This window comes from Plectropomus leopardus, chromosome 6 (assembly GCF_008729295.1).
Source record: "Plectropomus leopardus isolate mb chromosome 6, YSFRI_Pleo_2.0, whole genome shotgun sequence".
NCBI lineage: Eukaryota > Metazoa > Chordata > Actinopteri > Perciformes > Serranidae > Plectropomus > Plectropomus leopardus.
The window spans coordinates 33,432,942-33,454,017 of record NC_056468.1 but is presented as its reverse complement, the minus strand read 5'-3'; the positions used below and the strand labels follow the sequence as shown (position 1 = coordinate 33,454,017).

The following is a 21,076-nucleotide window of genomic DNA, read 5'->3' as shown; positions in this document are numbered from 1 at the left end:
ATACATCAAAGTGCCAAAAATTACCTCGCCAAAAGAAAAAGTCTCATGCATCTCCCAGTATTTGTGTTAAAGGTTATGTGCTGGCTCCTTCTCTGTCTGTTTCTTTATCTGCTGCATCTTTTGTGAGTCACAACTGATTTCTTAGACAGCACTGATTTGATTCTGATAAAGCCTGTGAAATGATCACCCTCACAAAAATTACCCTGACATTGGTTACACCGCAGTGACATATGATTGCTTTTGGAGGAGCTGCATTGTTCTTGGTGGATGGCATGTTTACCTTGTAATTTATTTATCTTTCCTGAGCATTTTAGATGCATAACAACGTTAAAATATCAATTCAGCTGGCGGCCAAAACATCTCTTTCTTATGAATTCAACATTCGTCTTCAAGCTGCTTTTAGCCAAACAGAATGTTCTTTTCTTCGTGATATGATTATTTAAGATTATACAAATTGCTTTTAGTCACTGTAACGACACTGATTTGTAAAACACAGAGATTATTCTCTGCAAGTACCCATGAAGAGCTTACAGGACTTTTGGATTTCAGGCTTAAAACACAGCCCACCAAGAAGAGGAGAAACACACAGGAAGACACAAAAACAACAAAAGGGCAGACGTTTATAGAGGGAAGCATGACTGAGAGACTTACCTTTAACCACAAAGAAATGTTTCGAGTTAGACCTAAAGTAGGTGTCACAAAGGCCCAATTCTTTTCGTTACAGCCTCTTCACCCCTACCTCTCGGCTTTAAATGCCCCATTCGAGTGCCAGCAAGTCAAGAGAGGTCTGGAATCACCGATTATCTCTCTGCTTTAGAGAAAAAAGCACTTATTTGTGTTTCTTTAAGCCGATCACAATCTCGGTAGCGATAAGCTTAAGATGCAGCGACGGTGCTCTTGCAGAAAAGTGTTCGGGGTGAACTTGTTGTGGGGGAAAATGTTGCAGGTGGAATAGGCAAGCACTGACTCATTAAAACTGCTCCGCAAAAGAAAACACCGCCTAAAACAGCAGCAGTCGTATGTCACTATATGATTCAACTTTTAGTCTGGTGCTCTGGAGGTGAAGCCTGACTGTGTTTTATCTCTGGAGGAGCTCACTGGACGCATTAAAACCACAGACAAAGTGCTGCCTGTGTGTCTCTAGCAGAACAGTCAGTACATTTACGCGCACAGTTTAGTCGAGCCTCAGTCAAAGCTTGATTAAGCCATTTAATCGCACTGCTGTCCCAGTGTACAAGTACTGTAGTATGTCCAAGTCCACCACGGCAGGTGGAGATATTCCCCCTTTCAGCTGGTTGCAATAAACCTATAAACCTATAATATTTATACAGACTCTGATATAGACCGAAACACGATCGTAAATGTTTACAATAACTCTGGAGTAGAAAACATCCACATCACATACGTATAATCAAATGATGCCTTCATTGTATAGTTTGAAGCCACTTAAAAAAACAGTTTAGGTGTAGCTTATGCTATATTTAGAATATTTTCACTGCTTTTCCTTGTCGTAAAACAGCCCTTACCGACATAGATTTGAAGCCATTACATCAAAAACACAAGACTCCATTGATAAATTTGAATTTGGTCATTTTTTTCTCCAAACTTTACCATGTGCCTTTTTTAAACCATCCTTTGTTGCCTAATCCTAAAAATGGGCATTGGCTTCCATGTGCTTTTGTTGCCAAAACATTACCACATGCGTCTGTAGTGTAATCCCGCCACGTGGTTTTGTTGACGCCATCAGCAGACGCAGAAGGATACCTAGAGCATCATATGTGGACACAGAAGTCTGCTGCAAAGCAGCAATATGTGAGGACGTGGAATGAGACCGTGTTGGATGGGAACGTGCACTGTATTGGGATTGAGCCAGTGTCTTCCTGTTGAAGGTGACCTGGTTTGTCCGTACTACTTAAAGCCGTGTAAAGGCCCGTCTCACACAGACAGCACGTCGCTGAACTGTACAGAGCCAGTAGGTGTTCTTTCATGCTGCTAATAATCCCCCTCATTAAAATGTAATGCCTTATTACTGTGGGACCTGTGGAACGGCTCTGAACTTTTGCCGTGGCCCAAATTTGGCCCGCGGGCCCCACAGGATCCACAGACGGGGGGACAATGACAGTTAGAGGCCAAGCTTAATGACTCCTGGGATCTTTGCCAATAGTGCCGACATCACTTCTGCTACCGGTTGCACTCAGACTCCAGTGATATACGAGCGACTCGCGGCAGCGTGCTCTTGCTTTAATGGGTCAGGGGATGCAGGCAGACTAGCTCTCCCCATGGGGCCTCCACTGTGTGCGTCTATTTCTGGGTTGGCAGCTTGGTAACAAGCCCTGCTGGATAGGTTGATAAGTTTATTTGTCTCATTAAACTTTGCCGAATTGAGTTGTTTGGTTTGTGGGTAATTCATTCGTTTCATTAGGCTGTGCTTTCCCTCCCTGTTTGATCAGAGAACATCAGAAACAGTCTAATGACTTGACAGTAATTAATGCATGACTCAGCTTGAAGTGATGTATGAATTAATGCATTGGTATATCATACACTCGAACACAGACGACCCCCACACTAATTAATGACTAAGTGAGTGTTAGGTAATGTTTTGACTTCCCACATAAAAACGAATTATCCTGAACTGACTTTATTTTAATGCGGTGATTAACGTTTGAGCTGTAAACTAATTATTAAGGTATTGCCTACTAATAGAGAGACCAATGCAATTTTATTTGTTAAGCAGCAAGGCAATTCAAAATGCTTTACATAAAGTTGAAATTGTATTAAAGCAAGAGAATATCAAGAGAGACATCAGCAGGCGGGTTTCCATTACAGATCTGCACAAAACCTGAGCAACATTTTCGCAAATGTGGATAAGACAGTTGCGAGATGTTTTTTTTAATCTCAGTGTATATTAAAAAGTGACACTTTACACTTAACTTATTTAATTATTATTTGTTTAAAATGTTGGTTAAATCCAACATATATTATAGATGTTATAGGGACGGATGGATGGATGGATGGATGGATGGATGGACGGACAGATGGATGGATGGATGGCAGGGAATACAAAATTCTAGCATTGTTGACATATAAATATTTCCAACCCAATTTTAATGCCAGACAAAAGTGTGATATAAGAGTAACGATTGCAAATCGTAAGCACTTTCCTTAATGGACTGGTAAAAGTAACGATTGAGTAATTGTTATTTAATAAAAACAAAAACTTTGCTAATTTCAAACAATAAAAATGTCCTTTTTTGTCAGCAACAAATTGCATATACTTTGACACCATTGCATAACCTATTGACTGATGGATCAATTTAAATTTCATAATGTTGGATTAAATTCTTAATGACCGATTACTTTATCATCAGATCATTGGTATCGTCCCTCGTAAGAGTCCAGTGTCTTTCTGACGTCCTGTTGACGTCCACCTGGCTGGAGACATGTCTCAACCTTCTCTGTGTGCACAGTTGCTGTCTACTGGACACTTTTCCCACCAGAAGGAGACGTGGTGAAAATAGCCTGTATCAGATGACGTCTTGCTGGTCTGATGCGTACGTCTGTGCTCATCTGTTGGGAGGGAGTCGGGACAGAGGGGGGAGAGCTGCAGGACGAGGGCTGTATTTGAGATTCTGTTTTTGTTTTTGTTCTTTGCCTTTCCCAGAAAACTGCCAACCTGAGCTTCAACTCCATCATTACACTCAGTTTGCTTATCATTTCTGAATCTAAAAAGTTGTTTTTGTACTAAAATTACAGTTCACTTCTTGATCAAAGGATATTTTGTAACAATTTCAAATCATTTGTTTTTTTTCATCACTTTTTTGGTTTCACACAGGCAGCAGTGATGTTATTTGTTTTTTGCCATCTGCTCGGTCACAGTCTGTCTCTCTGTCTGTCTCTTTCATTTGCTGGAGCTTTTTATTTATTTATTTATTTATTTTAAACTGTCTCTCTCTTTCCGCTCTGCTGCTGCTGCTGACAGACCTCGAAAATCATATTATTCCCCTTTCTTTATTGCTTTTTTTGTTTTTTGCTTAAATGTTGAGCCAAGCCAATTTCAATGTACCTGTTGCCATGGCAATAAGGTGATAACTAGCTTGTAAAACTTCAGCATTTTCCTTCCCTGCCATCGTCTGTGTCTGTCTTCTCACTCTCCTCTGCCTCTTCCCTGCACCGGTCTGTCGAAGCTGCCGTCAAATCAATGTGTTCTCCCTCTCCTCTGCTCTCCATAATTCATCGCTGAGATCACGTCATCCGCTGACAGTTTTAGTGACTCTGTCTGTTATGTTGTCCAGGTGTGTGGGTGTGTTTGTACGCCAGGAGACTGTACGTGTCTGTGTGCAAAAGCAAGGACGCTACAGAAATGCCAGCGTCTCAAACCTCCCTGTTCTTTGTGGGGCAGAGGTTGATGCAACAGTAAATTTTGCAGGTGGGAACAAACATCACTCACTGGATTATTTTTTGTTGTTTTCACCATAAATTACTTTCCTGGGGAATAGCTTCTGAGCATGTACAGTGTGCTCCTCTTCAGCAGCCCCTTAGCCGCTACCCACCTTCACACCTTAGAGGTCTGCAGTCGTCGGCTGCACGCTGCAATTGTGAAGCTGCTGTGAATATCAAGTCAAGTTTCAGCGATACCTGAAACAAATCTGAGCAGCAGCAAAGCTCTCTTACAGCTCTTCAAGTGTTGAAATGAGTAATGCCCGCTCTTTAAAAGCTCTTCGATTAAGGTCATTTAGGTTAACGCTGAGAGTGAAATATTTTATCCACCCTTTGTTAGTTAATGGTGAAACCCAGATTTGCTCTTTTGAAGTGACTCTTTCGTTGGATGTGTGCTTTTGTGACTTGCCTTCAGTGTGATTACACTTGAGTGGCAGAAGAGGTACGAAAGCGTTTGGTGTCAGTAATGACTAAGCAGTTTAGTGCAATTTTGCTATACAGAATTTAGGGAGTTTGGATTTACTCCATGCTGCCTGCAGTAAAAAGCATATGCTTTGAATGTAATAGTGTTTTATGCTGATTTGTGCAGGAAATTTGCTTTAATTCCAAAACTTTCTGCCCTTTTTTTTGGAGTACATGTTGTAAAATAATAGAATACAACTGGGTAACATTTTATTTGATGAGTACCATAATGTCATTTAGGGTTGTACCAGACTTGGAATTAAGCCAGTCGAATTGGATTTGGCTGTTTAATGCAAATATTCGACAATCCGTTTTGTTTTACATATTCATCTTTAAAGTTTGAACGGGCTCCGCGGGACGTTCATTGTCACAAAATACACGTTGCATTTGTATTTATTTAGATATCCTTCTTCTATTTTAATTATATTTTTTCCAGTAAGTAATTTATCACATCTCAATATGAAAAAGTGGAACAGCTGTTGCTTCTGTCAGGATTTTTTTTAAACCTTTGAACTAATGGTGGACTTGCATCTCCACCCCAGCCTTGCAAACTGCTGGCCAGTTGGTTTATGTACAACATATCCATGGCAACGCACAGATTTGACGGTCAACAGGCAAGAGGTTGTGTGTCGCAAACTGTGGTAGAAACTTCAGCCGTAATGCATATTCTGAATGTGCTGTAATACTAAGCCCTAAATTAAACACCTCAGATAAGATGTTGCAGGGATGTTTGTGGTCGAGCTTATTAAAGATTAACTCACATCTCCTGCCAGTAACAATATAATCCTAGAAATAAAAGTGATCACAACACAGACATTAGGCAACTGGAAAAATGTTGCAGTGCAGCACGGTGACCAGACAAAAAGGGCTTTCACTGTCTCATATTGTGACGCAGTTCATTTTATTTCCACTGGGTGTTTACTCCTCGCAGACTCACAAAACAGCATGTCTGTGACAACCAATCACATCTGTTAAAAGAATGCATCATACCTTGCAACAAAGTCAATCGCATCTCCTCACTGAAATCAAAGTTTCTGTCCCCTTCATGCTTAGAATTGATCTCAAAATTTTCCTAAATCATTCCTAAGCTTGGAAAAAAATGTCCTAACTAAAAATGTCCAGGCTAAGTTAGGAGAGTGTTCTCAGAACATCTGTGAATATGGCCCCAGGTCTCAGAGTTAAAATAATCCAATAGTTTGTCACCAATTTATATCTGGCTGTTGGACTTTTCTTACTGAAGTGTGTTTCTGCTTTGGGCAAAAGTTCCTGCAACACCAGAGCGATACATGCTGTTTTAGATAATTTAATGTCGTCTGCGTTCAGCAACTGGTTTAAGGTCCATTTTATTAGTTTGTGGCCGTTCTGCACCTGCTCCACATTGACTACCAACACACTCTGGAGCAGAAACCATCAGATGGAGTGAAAAAACGAGATTAGGATGGACTCACTCCCCTGTCCTGTTAACTGTGTGTCACAAAGGTCACGATAACAAGCAGATATAACGTTCAGCTGTCTGTGAAAAGCGATGTAATACAGTACTTTTTAAACTCACCAACAATAGCTGGAGGAGTTTGGCGTATTAAAAACCCTCAATATAAAAAAAAAGGCAACTGAAGGTTCAATTACTGTTCATGAAAAGAATAATGTCCCTGATTTAAAGACTTGAATGCAAAAACAGAGAAGTTCAACACCAAACGATGATTTCCATTTTCCCCTTCAGGCTACTCATCTAAATTGTGAGGTGAATCCTTCAGGCTGGTAATATTAATTATTCCTAATTAAATTGATCACACTTCTGATGTGTTCAAACCTATAGCAAATGTTTTATGATCACATAAATTGTGTGACGGCAGCAGAGGACAGAGGTGTAAAGGGAATCAGTGCAGGTATAAATAAAGACAGGAACTGGCCCCTCAGTGTGTTCAGAGCAGGAAACAAGGAGAATGGAGCCAATTACAATTATTACTGCTACCGTGTGTGTGTGTGTGTGTGTGTCAGGGCCAGGAAGGCCTTGCTTTAGGGAAGGACAATGTGCTATCTTTTTAAAGGTCAAAACTGATCCCGTATCATGTGTCGGACGTTTTTAGGTCAGATATGTAGGTGTTGGTTGAGGGTGAGGACAGTTTTTGAAGGTGAGGACATTTTGTCAGGCCTTTTTTCCCTCAAGAGGCTGTTTGAAGGTTAAGACTTTAGAGTTAATGTTGAGTTTCAAAGGTTAGGTTTAAGGCTGGAGATATAGTTTTAATATTGTCAACAATCTTGTAAGAAGACCGAAACACGAGCGCTCTTTCCTGTCCAGTTTTTGACATTAAGAAGTCACAGTCGATAGTGGATTTAGTTACTGACCTTATTAATTGTGTGTATGTTCAGGAGGTTTTAGACAAAGTTTTTAATGACAATAAAAACATAATTATATAATTAATTATCATGATTATATGTTGTTAAATATGTTGTAGCAGTATTATTATTATTATTATAAACTCTTTTTTTTGTGCTAATTTTCTTGTTTGTTTTTGTTTTTTCCCTGCTAATTTTCAGGTAATTTTCTTGTACTTTTTACTTATGTCTTGCTAATTTGGGGGTATTTTCTTCTTATAAGTTGCTCATGGCCTTCTTCACATTTTTGAAAGAAACCAGGCCAATTTGCTTAGGTTTCAAAGTGTTAAACCAGTTTTGCTGTTGTCAAATGTGGCCCCCTATCACTTTAATTTCACAAATTCCTCGTTCACTATCTAGGCAAGAAAAGCAGAGTTTTAGTCACAAATTCAAGGTAACGTGGTGAGTAACTGATATAAAAATGATCATTGTATTGGTGAAGTATTTCTTTAAGGTCTGAGTAAGTTTGGGGATTTTTCCCTCACTCTGCCTCATTTTCAATCATCCAAAACCAAACTCATCTCCGTATTTAGTTTTTTTTTAATTCTCAGGACTCACAAAGCTATAACACTGTTTGCATTGTTCCTTCCACCATGGGAAGCATAGACACAAACACAACAGGAGTTAAAAGAAAGTCTTTCAAGAGTTGATGAGAATTTGGCAGTTTTTTGGGTTTTTTGGTCTTTCATGCCAGGTACAGTTGGCCATTGTTTCATTCAAAGATAAAACACAAAGGGAAACCCTTTCCAATATGCTAACAATGCACAAACTAATTGCTATGCAACCATGAATTTGTACTTTTACATGAAGTGAAAGACTGACAGAAACTTTTCATCAGTTATATAATCAAATTGCACCGATGCATACCTATTAGAGAAATTTGTTCGAATACAATTTTTTGCAAACAAGTAAGTGACTTCGCCAATTTCCAGTGAGGCTGGAAACCCTGTTTCTCTTTCTTCCTCCCCCACCTTCTCTCTGTCAGACAAACTCATTTCATCTTCTTAGTTTGTCAGCCATGTCGTGACTCCCCCTACGCCAGAGTACTCTCCCTCTCTCTCTCAATTTCTGTGTACTTTCTTGGCATGACATGGAAATACATTTGTGTTGCCAAAACATATGAAGGAAAATAGTGAATAAATTACAAACTAAGCAATGGGGATGCCGCTCCTGGCTGTCGCTCAGGTGGTAGAGCTGGTTGGCCATCGATCACAGTGTGTTTTGATCCACAGCTCCTCCTCACCATGTGTCTCCATGTTTTTAAGCAAGAAACTAAAATTGTTCCCAATGCAATGTGCAAGCCATGAAACAAAAGCACATTTAATATGAATGTGATATAAAGAACTGTGAAAAGATAACATTCTTCCTTACCAAAACATTTTAGGTGTATCCTTGAGGTCTAAAAATGTGTTGAGTGCATCTCCTTACTCATAAAACATTTGTAAATCGCAGTTTTTGTTATTTTAATGGTGCATTGTCCACATTCATGTTTGCTTGGCCGCAGTCTTTCTTTTTTTTACTGCTTTTGTTAGCGCAGTACTTTGATTCTTGGCACCACAAACTGTCAATACGTGGATTGGGAAATCACTAAAAACCTGGTATTTCAGCAGGATGGGTGTTGCTTTGTGCACTTTGGCAGTGGCTGTCACAGCCTGTGCTCAGAGTGTGTGTTCATATTTTGTATGATAACGTGTGTGCACAACAACAAAAATCCTGAATTTTTTTGGTTTGATGAAAATGAGAAATTGGATTGAGTGGTAAAGTATGGGACAGTATGGAAATTTTAAAAGGAAAAATAGGTAAACAAGACTAAATAATATCACAAGTATGAGGGACATTTAGCATTTTAGTATTTTTGTCTTCCTATAATCCTTTTAAGATTTTCATTTTGAATGCAGAGTGCAAAAAGTCTTGGGTCTTTGACTTAAAAGGGTAGTTCACCCAAAAATGAAATTTCAATCAAAGTCCGGAGAATTTTTATTGTCCACAAAACACTGCCCGAATTTCAAGGTGTTGCACTCATCTCCTAAACAATTAAAGAAAACAGGTGACCAGGACTCAAACATCAAAAAAATATGTGACAAAAACCACTAAATGTCTCTATACTGCTCGTCCGAAGTAATCCAAGTGTCCTGAAGCCCCAACATGCCGAGTTGTTTTGAAAAACGTCACTGGCGTCATGTTTTTGGACTTGTAGCCTGTTGCTCCTAGTGTGGGAGCCGCATTCATGTGTGTGCACGTACGAGACCAACGAGAGCTTGCGGTCGGGGCTTCAAGACTTGAATTACTACGGACGAGCAGCATGGAGACGTTTTGTAGTTTTATTTGGTATTTTTTTAACGTTTGAATCCTGGTCACCATTTGCTACAATTGTTTGGAAGATAAGTGCAACGCTTTTTAATCATGAACGTTCGACAGTTTTTGTGGACTATAAAACCTCACCCAGCTTTACATCTGCATACGAGTGAGTAAATAATGACTGAATTTTCTTTTTCGGGTGAACTATCCTTTCAGACTGTGAGAAATGGGAGCACAAAAAAGTAAAGCATTTAATCATCCTTGTTTACGATCGCTCGTAGTAACATGTGAAGTCTCCTGCAGGTTTTATCATGGGCTCAAGGCAAAGACGAGGTTAATAAACAACTTCTTAGGTAACAGTTTTGTCAGCTTATCCAAAAAGTGACATGACAACACAATGCAAAGCGATATGAACGTGCATCAGGCACACAACACTGTGTGACGCAGGACAGAAGACACTGCGCCTGGGTAAAATACCCGGTCTTTACTTTAGGGAGTCCCTTTTCAATATATCAACTTGTGGATTGTACAAATAACAGTCATGTCAAGAGATCCGTGACACCAAACATGAATTAAAGTTCAGTGTAGGCTAACAGATTGTTTGTCATCAGCCTGTCTTGCTCGGTGGCAGCAGTCCTGCTTTGTGCTTTCAACACAGAAAGAAAGTTTTCATCATCAGCAAGGGTCACAAAGTCAGAAACTTGTTTTCCAAAACTAAATATACACACAGCTCTAATGGCCTTATATTCTGGAAATGTGCAGAAGAATTAGTTTCTCTGTTTTTACATCTTTCTCAGATCAAACGCTCCTCTTTCTCTGCATCATCTCAGTCCCTCTGTTCCTCTCCACGGTGCTGGATTACACACACATTCACACAGAGACGCATTCAAACACACACAGAGGCTGCAAATAGCTCGTGTCTGTGTCTTCCTCGTCGTCTGAACAAGTGTAAGAGAAGCATCTCTTTTCTCTTTCTTTTCTCTTTCCAACAGAGAGATCGTTTTGTGAAGCTTCTGGATCAACTGCACAACTCCCTGCGTATCGACCTCTCCATGTACAGAGTGAGTGTCTGCTTTCAGCTGCTTTTATTCTTTTATCACAGCACTCGGATCTATAGCTTCAGTCCGTCCCGCTGACGCTTGTCCCCTTTCATTCACACAAAAAAATGACATGGTGTGTCGGCATAAACCTGAATACAACAAGTCTGCATGGACGATTAACTTATCATCTGTCCCAAACTGTCTTCAGCAAATATTTTACCACCTCCTGCTGCTATCTGGCTTCATTAATTCTTCCAATATGCTCTTGATGTTCAAAATTATTCTCTGTTCAGCTGCTCAGAGTTTGTTTATTCCTCTGAAGTTAATTCTGGGGTCACAGCAGGTTTTTCATTTGGTTTTAATCAGGATGATGTGCTTCTGATTTCTTGGATTTTCTGCTTGTAATCAGTTGATAGCAGTGAGCTGAATACTCAGATGAAACAAATATCCAGTATGGATAATGTACTTTTTTCAAATATGAGTATCATAATGTGTAAGTATTTGTAGCCTCATTTGGGTAGCCGTATTTAATCTCTTACTCTTGTGATCAAAATATGATCTGTGAATTGTGACCCGAAGCTCGTCTGATTTGTCCCCATTTCCAATTTATTTTAACCCTTTAAAATCTAAGAAAATTCTTTTTTTTTTTTAAAAAAAAAAACAAAAAAAAAAAAAAACATGGGGACAAGGCAACAGGCTACTTAACAAGCCAGGCCCTAAAAATTAACAAGAAAAAAAGCAAAATAAAAGGAAACAAAAAATGCCTGAAAATTAGCAAAACACAAAAAGGGAAATGTATAAACAATAAAAATAAAAAAAACAGAAAATCACCCCAAAAAAGTAATTTCAAGAAAAACAAAATATTTTTTAAAACTTTTTTTTACATATAATTGTTTGCTTGTTGCCCTTTTCCCCATGTTTATAAAAGAAATCAAACCAGATCGCTTAGGTTTCACAGGTGTGAATGTATCTGAGTGCAGCATAAGAAAACTGATGTCGATTTAGGTTCTAAAGGGTTAAACTCGACCTATTCCAAGTACAACCCATTGTTAGTCATTGTCAGTTGTGCAGAAAAAAAGTCAAAAACTGACAATTAAAAAGGCACACAACCACAATGATTAAAAAAAGTAATTAAGGTATAAAAAAAAGGTCGTAACAAACCAAAAAAGAAGATTAACTTTGCAAACTGAGTTTTTTAACAAGTGTGTTTGTGTGTTTGTGTGTGTGTGTGTGTGTGTGTGTGTGTGTGTGTGTGTGCAGAACAACTTCCCAGCCAGCAGCAAGCCCCGCCTCCATGACCTCAAGTCAACAGTGGATCTTCTCACCAGCATCACCTTCTTCAGGATGAAGGTAGAAACAAAACATCAGCCCAATAATCAGCCCGCTAATCATCAAACGTCAGATACATGAAACGCTACTCAACTCTCGTCACTACTGAAGACTTTATCGACTTTGACCGGTCTTTCCACCACTCAAAGTGCTTCAGCTATTCACATTCACCCGTTCACACACACATTCATAGACTGATGGCTGAGGCTGCAGTACAAGTGCCACCGTTAACGTGCACCCGCAGACTGATGGCAGCCATTGAGTGCAACTTGGGGTTCAGTGTCTTGCCCAAAAATACTTCGACATACGATTCACAGCCATCGACTGTTATATATGTAGTTTTTTATTCTTTTAATTATGATTCTTTTCTCTTTTCTTTTCTTTTCTTTTCTCTTCTTTTCTTTTCTTTTCTTTTCTTTTCTTTCTGTCTTTATTCATTCATTTATTTATTTATTTAGTGGCAGGGGTTCAGTAATTCGGGGCAGATTGATTGTGATAATTTCTGAAAGTGAGATAATCATAGCAAAGCATCGCAAAGATGATCATACTCTCCACTCAAACAGTCCGGTTACATAACCTGCAGATTCCACTCTAGTGCCACTACAAAATGCCCAAAATTGGCTGTATTTTTTTGCAGATTTTGGTACTTGTGAAGGCTTTTATATGGCGTAGAAACACACGAGAACACACACACACACACACACGCAGTGGAGCTGCAGGGTTTCAGGATTGATCGCAGCCTCTGACTAATGTCCCTCAGAGTGAGCTTGTGCTGTCGAGTTCAGGTCTGTTAGGGGAGGATTGATTTCACAGTGGAGGACAGAGGAAATGTCGTAGATCTGTGTGTGTGTGTGTGTGTGTGTGTGTGTGTTAATATTTTTTATGTGTCAGTGTGTGTATATTTGTTTTCTGTTTCACTGTTTTTAAACTCACTTTTTTCTTTTGGACTTTGCCTGGTTCTCTGATAGTTGAGAAAGAGACTTTCAGGGTTAAAGAAAGTCTCATGTTGTAGATTTAGCTCCTTGATATCGTATGAAGAGATTATATTCTTGACTATTTGAACAAAAAGCTTTAATCTAAATTCAATGAAAAGAGTAATGAATGCGTTTATGGACTATGACCGCACAGAAGACAGCAGGTAAGTAGACGAGAGCCCAGTGAGTGTGAACACAAAGACAGGAGACATTAAGGCTAAATAATGTATTATGATACATTTTTCTCCAACAATAAATTAAACAGGTTACAGACAACAATGAAGGTTTTTCATTTTAGTTTTTGGCACTAGAATTAAGGACTTCGCTTTCGCTTCTTGTTCAGTTCAAATGCATGAATTTCTGCGTATTTATGTGAAACTTATGTCTGAGTTTCTGCTCTTGTGCAGGTCTTGGAGCTGCAGAGTCCTCCCAGGGCCGCCAACGTGGTGCGGGACTGCGTCAAGGCCTGCCTGAACTCAACCTACGAGTACATCTTCAACAACTGTCTGGAGCTCTTCAACCGCCAGTTCCAGCCCGCCGTACCACCGGTGAGAGGCCAAGCATCGACACATTTTGGGAATATATTTCAAGAACAAACAGGATAAGGGACGCAGGATATAAATTAGCATCAGTATAAGATATGTACCTGTGTGCTGCAGACGATCTGCCCAGCTGTGATGGCAGTTTTGACTTGTTTTAAGCCGTTGTTTGAGATGGGTTTTGAAAGTGGTATATGTTTGACATTCTCGTTTTGCAGGCGGCATGTTATTCCAGATGTTGCGACCCTTAACTGACAGTACAGATTGTCCAAATGTGTTGCTTAACGGGGACGGTGCAGGTCCATGCAGTATCTCATACACAGCGCAGGCATATTAAAAGTTTTTAAAATTTTCAAACCTCAGAAGGTTGTATTTGTCAAGGATACAGCAACGATGGCATGGACTTAAATTCATCAAGAATTTTCTTGTTTTTTGGAATCATGGAGGGCTGCAAGAAAAACAAAGCTTTCTTTACATTCAACATCACACGGGGTGAGACATTGATTTACAAACAGTCATTGGAGGGCTGAAGTATTGCTTTAATTTCAGTACATACCGCACATGCTGGTTGAGCCTTGATTGATGCACGTATTAACTGCGCCTCCATTAGCTGAAAAATCATCTCCAGAACTGCGAATACTTAAAGCATGCCTGAAAAGATTCATGTCTTAATGTGTCTAAGCTCCTTAAATCAGTCTGAGTTTAGTATAAATTAACAATAACTGCAGTGTAATCAAGAAAAGTCTCCTTTTCAGCTCTGTGGAGTGCAGAACTTTGTCGCACAAACATGGGCCCGAATCTTTGAAAACGGATCTGTATAGTGGAGGAAATAATATTGTAATTATTGTTATAAATTATTCAGCCCAGCTGATTTATTGAAATTACAACTGCTGAGCACTGCAACTTACTTTTGCCCTGTGCTGCCACTCGTTTCATGTATTTCTTTATTTATTTTACATTTAACTTCTCATAGGTGTCAAGATCTTAACAAAGCAACACATCACCTGTCTCTTTTCTCTCTTGCAGCCTGAGCCTGAGAAGAAAAAGAAGAAGAAGAAGAAGAAGGAAAAAGTGGAAGGAGAGGAGGAGGAAGGTGATGGAGAGGAAGAAGAAGATGAGGAGGAAGAGGAGGAGGAGGAGGAGGAGAAGAAAGAGGAGATCCAGCAGGAGGAGCAGGGCCCGAGCATCCAGAATCTGGACTTTTGGCCAAAACTCATCACGCTCATCGTCTCCATCATTGAGGAGGACAAGAACTCGTACACACCCATCATTAACCAGTCAGTACTCACAGTTATTGGCTTTTATTTGGCAGATTGTGCGTCTGAGAGTTGATCGCGAAATGTGCGTTCATTTCCATGATTTCGTACTTTGTTACGGGGAAAATGAGTAAAATGACATTAAGCCATTACATGAATTAATATTGCTCACAACATGTTGAATTTACTATAAGTCACATCAAAAGTTTAAGTTATATTCTTATTTAGAACAATCATATGTATCTACAAGATAAAAGTATGTAGGAAATGGTTTCTCCAGATCTTTTTATATTTTTTAAAACTAAACATGTTGTTTAAAGATGTATTTCACTGCTGGAAAAACGGTCTTTTAATAAAACTAGGATGTCTCTGCAGCAGAAAGATGCAAATTCTTTTTAAATCTTTGCTACATAAAAAAAAAAAGAAAAAGGACTGTGGCATTTGCTTTTGCTTAAGAGGCAGAAAACCTACAACTACCAGAATGCACTGCGCCTCAGGGGACCAATAAACACTTCTGGTGGTGTATTACATAATGCAAACTCAGCAATATGACACAATGGTGGCCGGCAGGTGACAAACATTCTCGTATTACAGATAATCAGAGCTAAAACATGTTTGTGACAACATTTGAGGTGATAAATATACAATTAAAATATATTTTGGTTTGTATTTTTTAAGCCTCAGTTTTCACAGTGTAGGATGCAGTATGGCGCCCACTTCCTGTTCACAAGCGATTGCAGCTTAAAAGGGCACTGAAAGATGTTTCTGGAAACATTGAGGCGAGAAATAGGCAGTGCGGTAACATAATCGATGAGCACTGCCTGGTTTTAAAGTTTGATTGGATTTTGGTCGAGTTTGAGAGACACGGGGGGGGGGGTGGCGTCTGTCTCTTAAAAATTGATGTTATGATTCAAAGCTGGCTGAAAATTGATGAAGTGTCCCTTTAAATGTCATTTTGGATTTAGTGACTGAAAATAGATTACTTGCAGTGTGTTATTTAAACTTTAAACGACTGTAGCACAGTAATCGGATAAAATATCAGCTCACAAAATATTAATATCAGTGTGTTTCCGTTAGTTTCTCACTGTAAAGGTCTGAGAAAACCCCCAGCTGCTGTGTCGGTGCGTCTTCTGATTGATCGCTTGTTTGTGTGTATATCCAACTCCCTTAAGGATTCTCCCACAAACAAATGAACAATAGTTTTACTGTTAGTCTGACCTTTGACCTCACCCTCCATTTCAGGTTTCCTCAGGAACTCGATGTGGGTAAAGTCAGCACGGAGGTGATTTGGAGGCTGTTTGCTCAGGACATGAAATATGCTCTGGAGGGTAAGTCCTTATACTGTGTGTGTGTGTGTGTGTGTGTGTGTGTGTGTGTGTGTGTGAGCGTGACAGAGAGAAAGAGTAGCAACTTGCCACCATTTCTTCCCCTCTACATTCACACGTTCTTTTGTTTGTACATCAACGCCTTTTCTTTGCCATCATCTCTTTCAGTTTTGCATAAAATCGATCACTACCGCTGGAACAACGGTGAGATTATAGACAAACACGATGAAGATGATGACGAGCTGCAGTCAGAAGTCAAAACACTAAGCTGCTTTCAGGTGGAGCTCATGAGCTCATTGTTTACGTGCCGAGCCTTTTTACGGCACTGTATTTTACCAAAAACAAGGTTAAAATCTCCTACATATCTATTTCATTTACAGTTTAATCATTATTATTCATCTGTATAATAAAGATGGAGATGTTTTTAACTAAAACAGCCACAAATCTTCAATCCATTCCATGTTTAGCTGCATTTTCCTTTATACTGATTTATATAATTATCAAGATGAACATGTTTTTTGACGGAAATTCTTTGATCTACTTTGTTTATAGCTGGACTGAAGGCTACAAAAACATCAATAAATAGAATTTAAACAGACAGAAAAGACAGGCATTTACATATGTAACCTACTCACTCACAAAAATCACAGAAAAATGACCACAAAATCAAGCGAAATGCCAAAATAAGCACGATCTCAGCAAGTCATCCGGCAGGACGCTCCGCTTCTGAAATGCTCGCAGATGCTCCCGGTAGGATACAGAGCCGCGTGGAGGACGGAGCAAAACAGCGCCGCAGACGTAATGCCATCGACACGCTGCTGGTGGAATCAAAGCGAAACTATTTAGGAAGTTAGCGCGCAGGTAGCACATGGGAGTTTGTCTGGCAGAAATCTATCCATTTTGACCTAAATCAAGACTTTTTTTTCTGTAACAAACTTCTCCCAGCAGAGAACAGGTAACACAAGGCAGGAAATGCAAAGGCATAATGACAGAGAAAAAAAAAGCCATCGGGAATATCAACATTTTTCTTGGACATATCATGAATTTATGAAGAAATACTCTTTGTGACTAATTACAAATTCAACTTACCATCCACCCCAAAAAAAAAAAAGATTTCCATGGCCTCTGCCGTTTCTGAAAACATCAGCTAACACGTCACAATTCATTACCTCCGAGGTTTCAGAAAATGTCCTTGTGTATTTTTATGTTCTGTATCTGTTCAACCATCTGAATTAGTTTAAACCAGAAGTTTGTGAAAAAGTTGCTAAATTGATTATTTATCAGAAAACTGAACAATCTCATACTTGAGCTTTAGGTCATTTCTGAAGACAGTAATGAGAGGATTATCAACACATTTTGTTGTGATGATACTTGAAAAAAAGTACATTATCTTTGACAGATGCTCGTTTTATTCATGTTTTCGGCTCCTTTCAAGGCCTTGAATACCACAGCAAGGTATCACCAAACACGACTCCATGTGAAGGCAGAAAAGACACTCTCTTATGGATCATCCAAAACCTAAAATTACATATAAAGTGCTTTAAAAAAATATTTAGGAACAAATGTTCTTAAACTGCTGCCACATTTGGCGCCACAGTAAAAACTGTTGCAGTCGCTGTGATTCCAGGTCTGTGAGCCTCTGTGGAAGCAGATATAACAGTTTGTAACGCCGTGCGAAAGTGATAGTTTTGTGTCTGTAACACGATTGATTCCCCCAAAGTTCTCCACATTAAACTGTCAGATATACTTTCCAGATAAATGCAAGAACAGCTGTTTTAAGTGAGTGAGCCATTTGAAACCTGCTTAGCCACTCAATATTCTGACTTCTGACTGTGTCTCGTATTAGACTTGTAGAAACTGTAGAAACTATCCTGAAACGTTGTCTGGGAGCGTTGTAGCTGAGTCAGCACTCTGACTAGTTTGAAGTTTTGTTCACAAATTTGATTGCTGACGTGTCTTTTAGGAGACAAATGTCGGGACATTGTTTTTTCTGTGTCTAGTCTAACTTTCAACACCACTAGTTTTCTGTTCTAACATTATTTTCTGTCATTTCTTCATCAAACCTTCCTGTCTGTTCTCTCTCATTGGTCTGTTTTGTGCTTCTGTTGCCGTCTCAGCTCCCACCACATTTCGCATCCGCAAAGTTGATTTCTATGCTGGTAAGATGAGAGTGTGTGTGTATGAGTGTGTATTTGTAGTTAGTCATCAACAGCAGAGATTCCCAACCTTTTTTTTAGAGTGTGGACCATTTTATATTGACAACAGAAGGAAATATCGAACGCAGTTTTTCGCCACGGCCCAGAGTGAGAAACACAAAATTACTCAGAGAATCGTCCAGATATTTCTGTCGGTAAACCAAATACCTTTCTGATAATATATGTTCACTGTCTTTATTGTGTTCAACTCTAAAAAGGTGTGTTTTTTCACTGGACAAAAAACAGTGATGTTTTACATTACAATAAATATTTGGGCAAAATGAAATTAAAGTTTGGTTACGAGAAAACTGGTTTTAAACTTAATTCTGAGTGGCATTAAAAACACTCTTGAAAAGTCTTAAATCTACCTTGTCTTAAGCTGCAGGGACCCTGAAACCTCCAATTCCAACTTTAAGAGACATTATTATTTAACTTCTTTTATATGTTATCTTGCGATGTAGAAAATGATTTGTGGGTTTGGACCCTCTGATCCACAGGACAGGAAATATCCTCTGCACCTCCTCAGACCTGCAGAAAAAGACACTATCTTCCTCATCGTAAAAACTACATGAATATTACCATCTCTACTGCTTTTCCACGATTTAGGATCGTTCTAGAAATATTCAGATTAAAGTACTGTAGTGCCTCTTTGTGCTGTGACTCCTTCATTTCTTACTCCTGTTTGTTTGTAATGTTGGACTTGTCCCATAATTGGAGCCCAAAATGAAACCAGTGTGGAGACTCTGGTCACTTCGCTCTCACTCCTCCATTCATTTGTTTGTTTGTTGGTTCGTGTGACACAAACAATGCTGATTGGATTTTGCTGAAAGTTGAGATGAAGAAACTGTGTTGAAGCATTTCTGAAATTACAGCTGGCCAAAGCAAATCGCTGAGTGACTCCACTGCAGGAGTATTTCAGACTCTGTCGCGGGTTCGAGGAACTTTTAATATCGTTGTTTCCCACGATGGATGTAAGGGGACAGACTAAGGATAGATCTCGCTGTGTTCATTTGTTTTTCGCTCCATCCATCTGTTTCCTTTGATATATTATGTAACACTACCGAAAAAAGTAATTAAAACTTGGAGGAATGATGGATCTCAGTCCTTTGGTCTGATGTTCAGAATCTGAGGCTCCTCTGATCAGAGTTTGATGAAAACTCAAGAAATAACCAAACAGGATGCGATCAGTTTCTTTGTCTGCAGACTTTCTGTGCAGGGAGACGTGTGCAGACGTGCTCAGGCTCAGTGCTGGGAAGGTTACTTTTGGAATTGAACAGGTTACAGATTACTAGTTACCCTGTTAAAAATGTAATAAGTAATTTTTCAATTACCTCATCAAAGTAATGCAACTTTTTTATGTTTGCCTGCTTTTCTTGCAAAGATTTTAAACTGGTCATCAAAGAAAAATCCTAAAAACATCAATTATGTCAAAGTTGACAGCGTTTGCACTGTTTGTAATCAAGATTGAATCGGTACAATAATGTAAGAGCCTTTTTCTGATTTAAAAAACAATGCTGTTAAATTTTCAGCATCTAAAGATGTTCTTGTCCAACAACACGTCAATCGACTTGGTGTGGTTGGCTAGTCGCAGACACAGCAATTGCAACGGGATGATTTGCTGGCGGATGCCAACGCTTTAAAGCGTCAACGACAGGCAGCTGTCACAGCGGTATGATACGCCCGATGACGTCAGTTTGAAATGAGACGATAATACGAGGAGGGCGAAAAGTCCCCATAGAGCGGCTGAGAGTGGCGGTGGATGTGTCAAACAAACTGCAGACTTTCACCGAGTAGCCTGCTGTTTGTTTTTTTGTTGCACAAGAACACAAATGCAAATTTGAGGTGTTTTACCAAAGTTTATTTTGAAAAGCACTGTACATTTAATGTGAAAAACAGAGGTGTATTTTGAAAAGACATAATGTATTTAACAGGCATAAATAAATATAAAAAACAGGCAGGAGGAAACCTAACGAGTAATATGTAGATGTGAATGGCCTTTACCAAGCAGTGATATTTGACGAGTTTGATTGAGAAGATTTTGAAAGAGCAAAGGCAATAATGAAAAAAATGCAATAATGCAAAAAAAAAATGCAACAAGCGAATTCATGTTTTATTCTACTAATAAACCAAAAAAAACATATTCCAATTTAACCCCACTGAAATCACCAACATTTTGATTAGTAACTGCAACTTAAATGTTTTTCTCAGTAACTATAACTGATTACAATTAGTTTTATTTTGTAATTTTAATTACTTGTAACTAGTTACACGTAACCATTTCTGCTCAGGATCATACAGCTACTCTTTCTGATTATCAGTTTTAAGGATAATGTCAAAGATTAAAGTGCACAAAAACCTCCACAGTACTAAAAATCTTGTGTTTGTGTGTGTGTGTGTGTGTGTGTGTGTGTGTGTGTGTGTGTGTGTGTGTGTGTGTGTGGTCATTCTTACAGAGCACGAGAAGCATAAACTCTGCAAGACTGCTGACTACATGAACCTGCACTTCAAGGTCAAGTGGCTTTATAACGAGTATGTTAAGGACCTGCCCGCCTTCGCTGACACTGTGCCTGAATACCCTGCGTAAGAAACACACACACGCACACACACACTTTTCTCACTCATTATCTCACTCCTCGTACTCTGACACCTCCTAACAAATGGTGGCTCATCTTCATTCATCATTTCTGCGTTTTTATTCAGATTTTGCCTGCTGTTGTACACACAGTAATTGATACTCACATCCACAAAGCTCTCCTCACTGGGTTTGTACACTGGAAATAAAGACGACAGAGTAATTGTAACAATCATAATATAAATAAATAATACAGCACATTTTGAAACCAAA

The 21,076-nt window shown here is 39.1% G+C and overlaps 1 protein-coding gene across 1 annotated transcript in view; it reads left to right on the top strand.

The window, feature by feature from the left end:
• The window catches only part of LOC121944715 (protein unc-13 homolog B-like), a 190,629-nt gene that overhangs the window by 158,264 nt on the left and 11,289 nt on the right, over positions 1-21,076 (top strand). Inside the window, 6 exon segments of the mRNA XM_042488604.1 lie at positions 10,566-10,634; positions 11,874-11,963; positions 13,324-13,464; positions 14,482-14,732; positions 15,954-16,039; positions 20,685-20,811. Of these exon segments, the coding sequence (XP_042344538.1) occupies positions 10,566-10,634; positions 11,874-11,963; positions 13,324-13,464; positions 14,482-14,732; positions 15,954-16,039; positions 20,685-20,811 (764 nt within the window).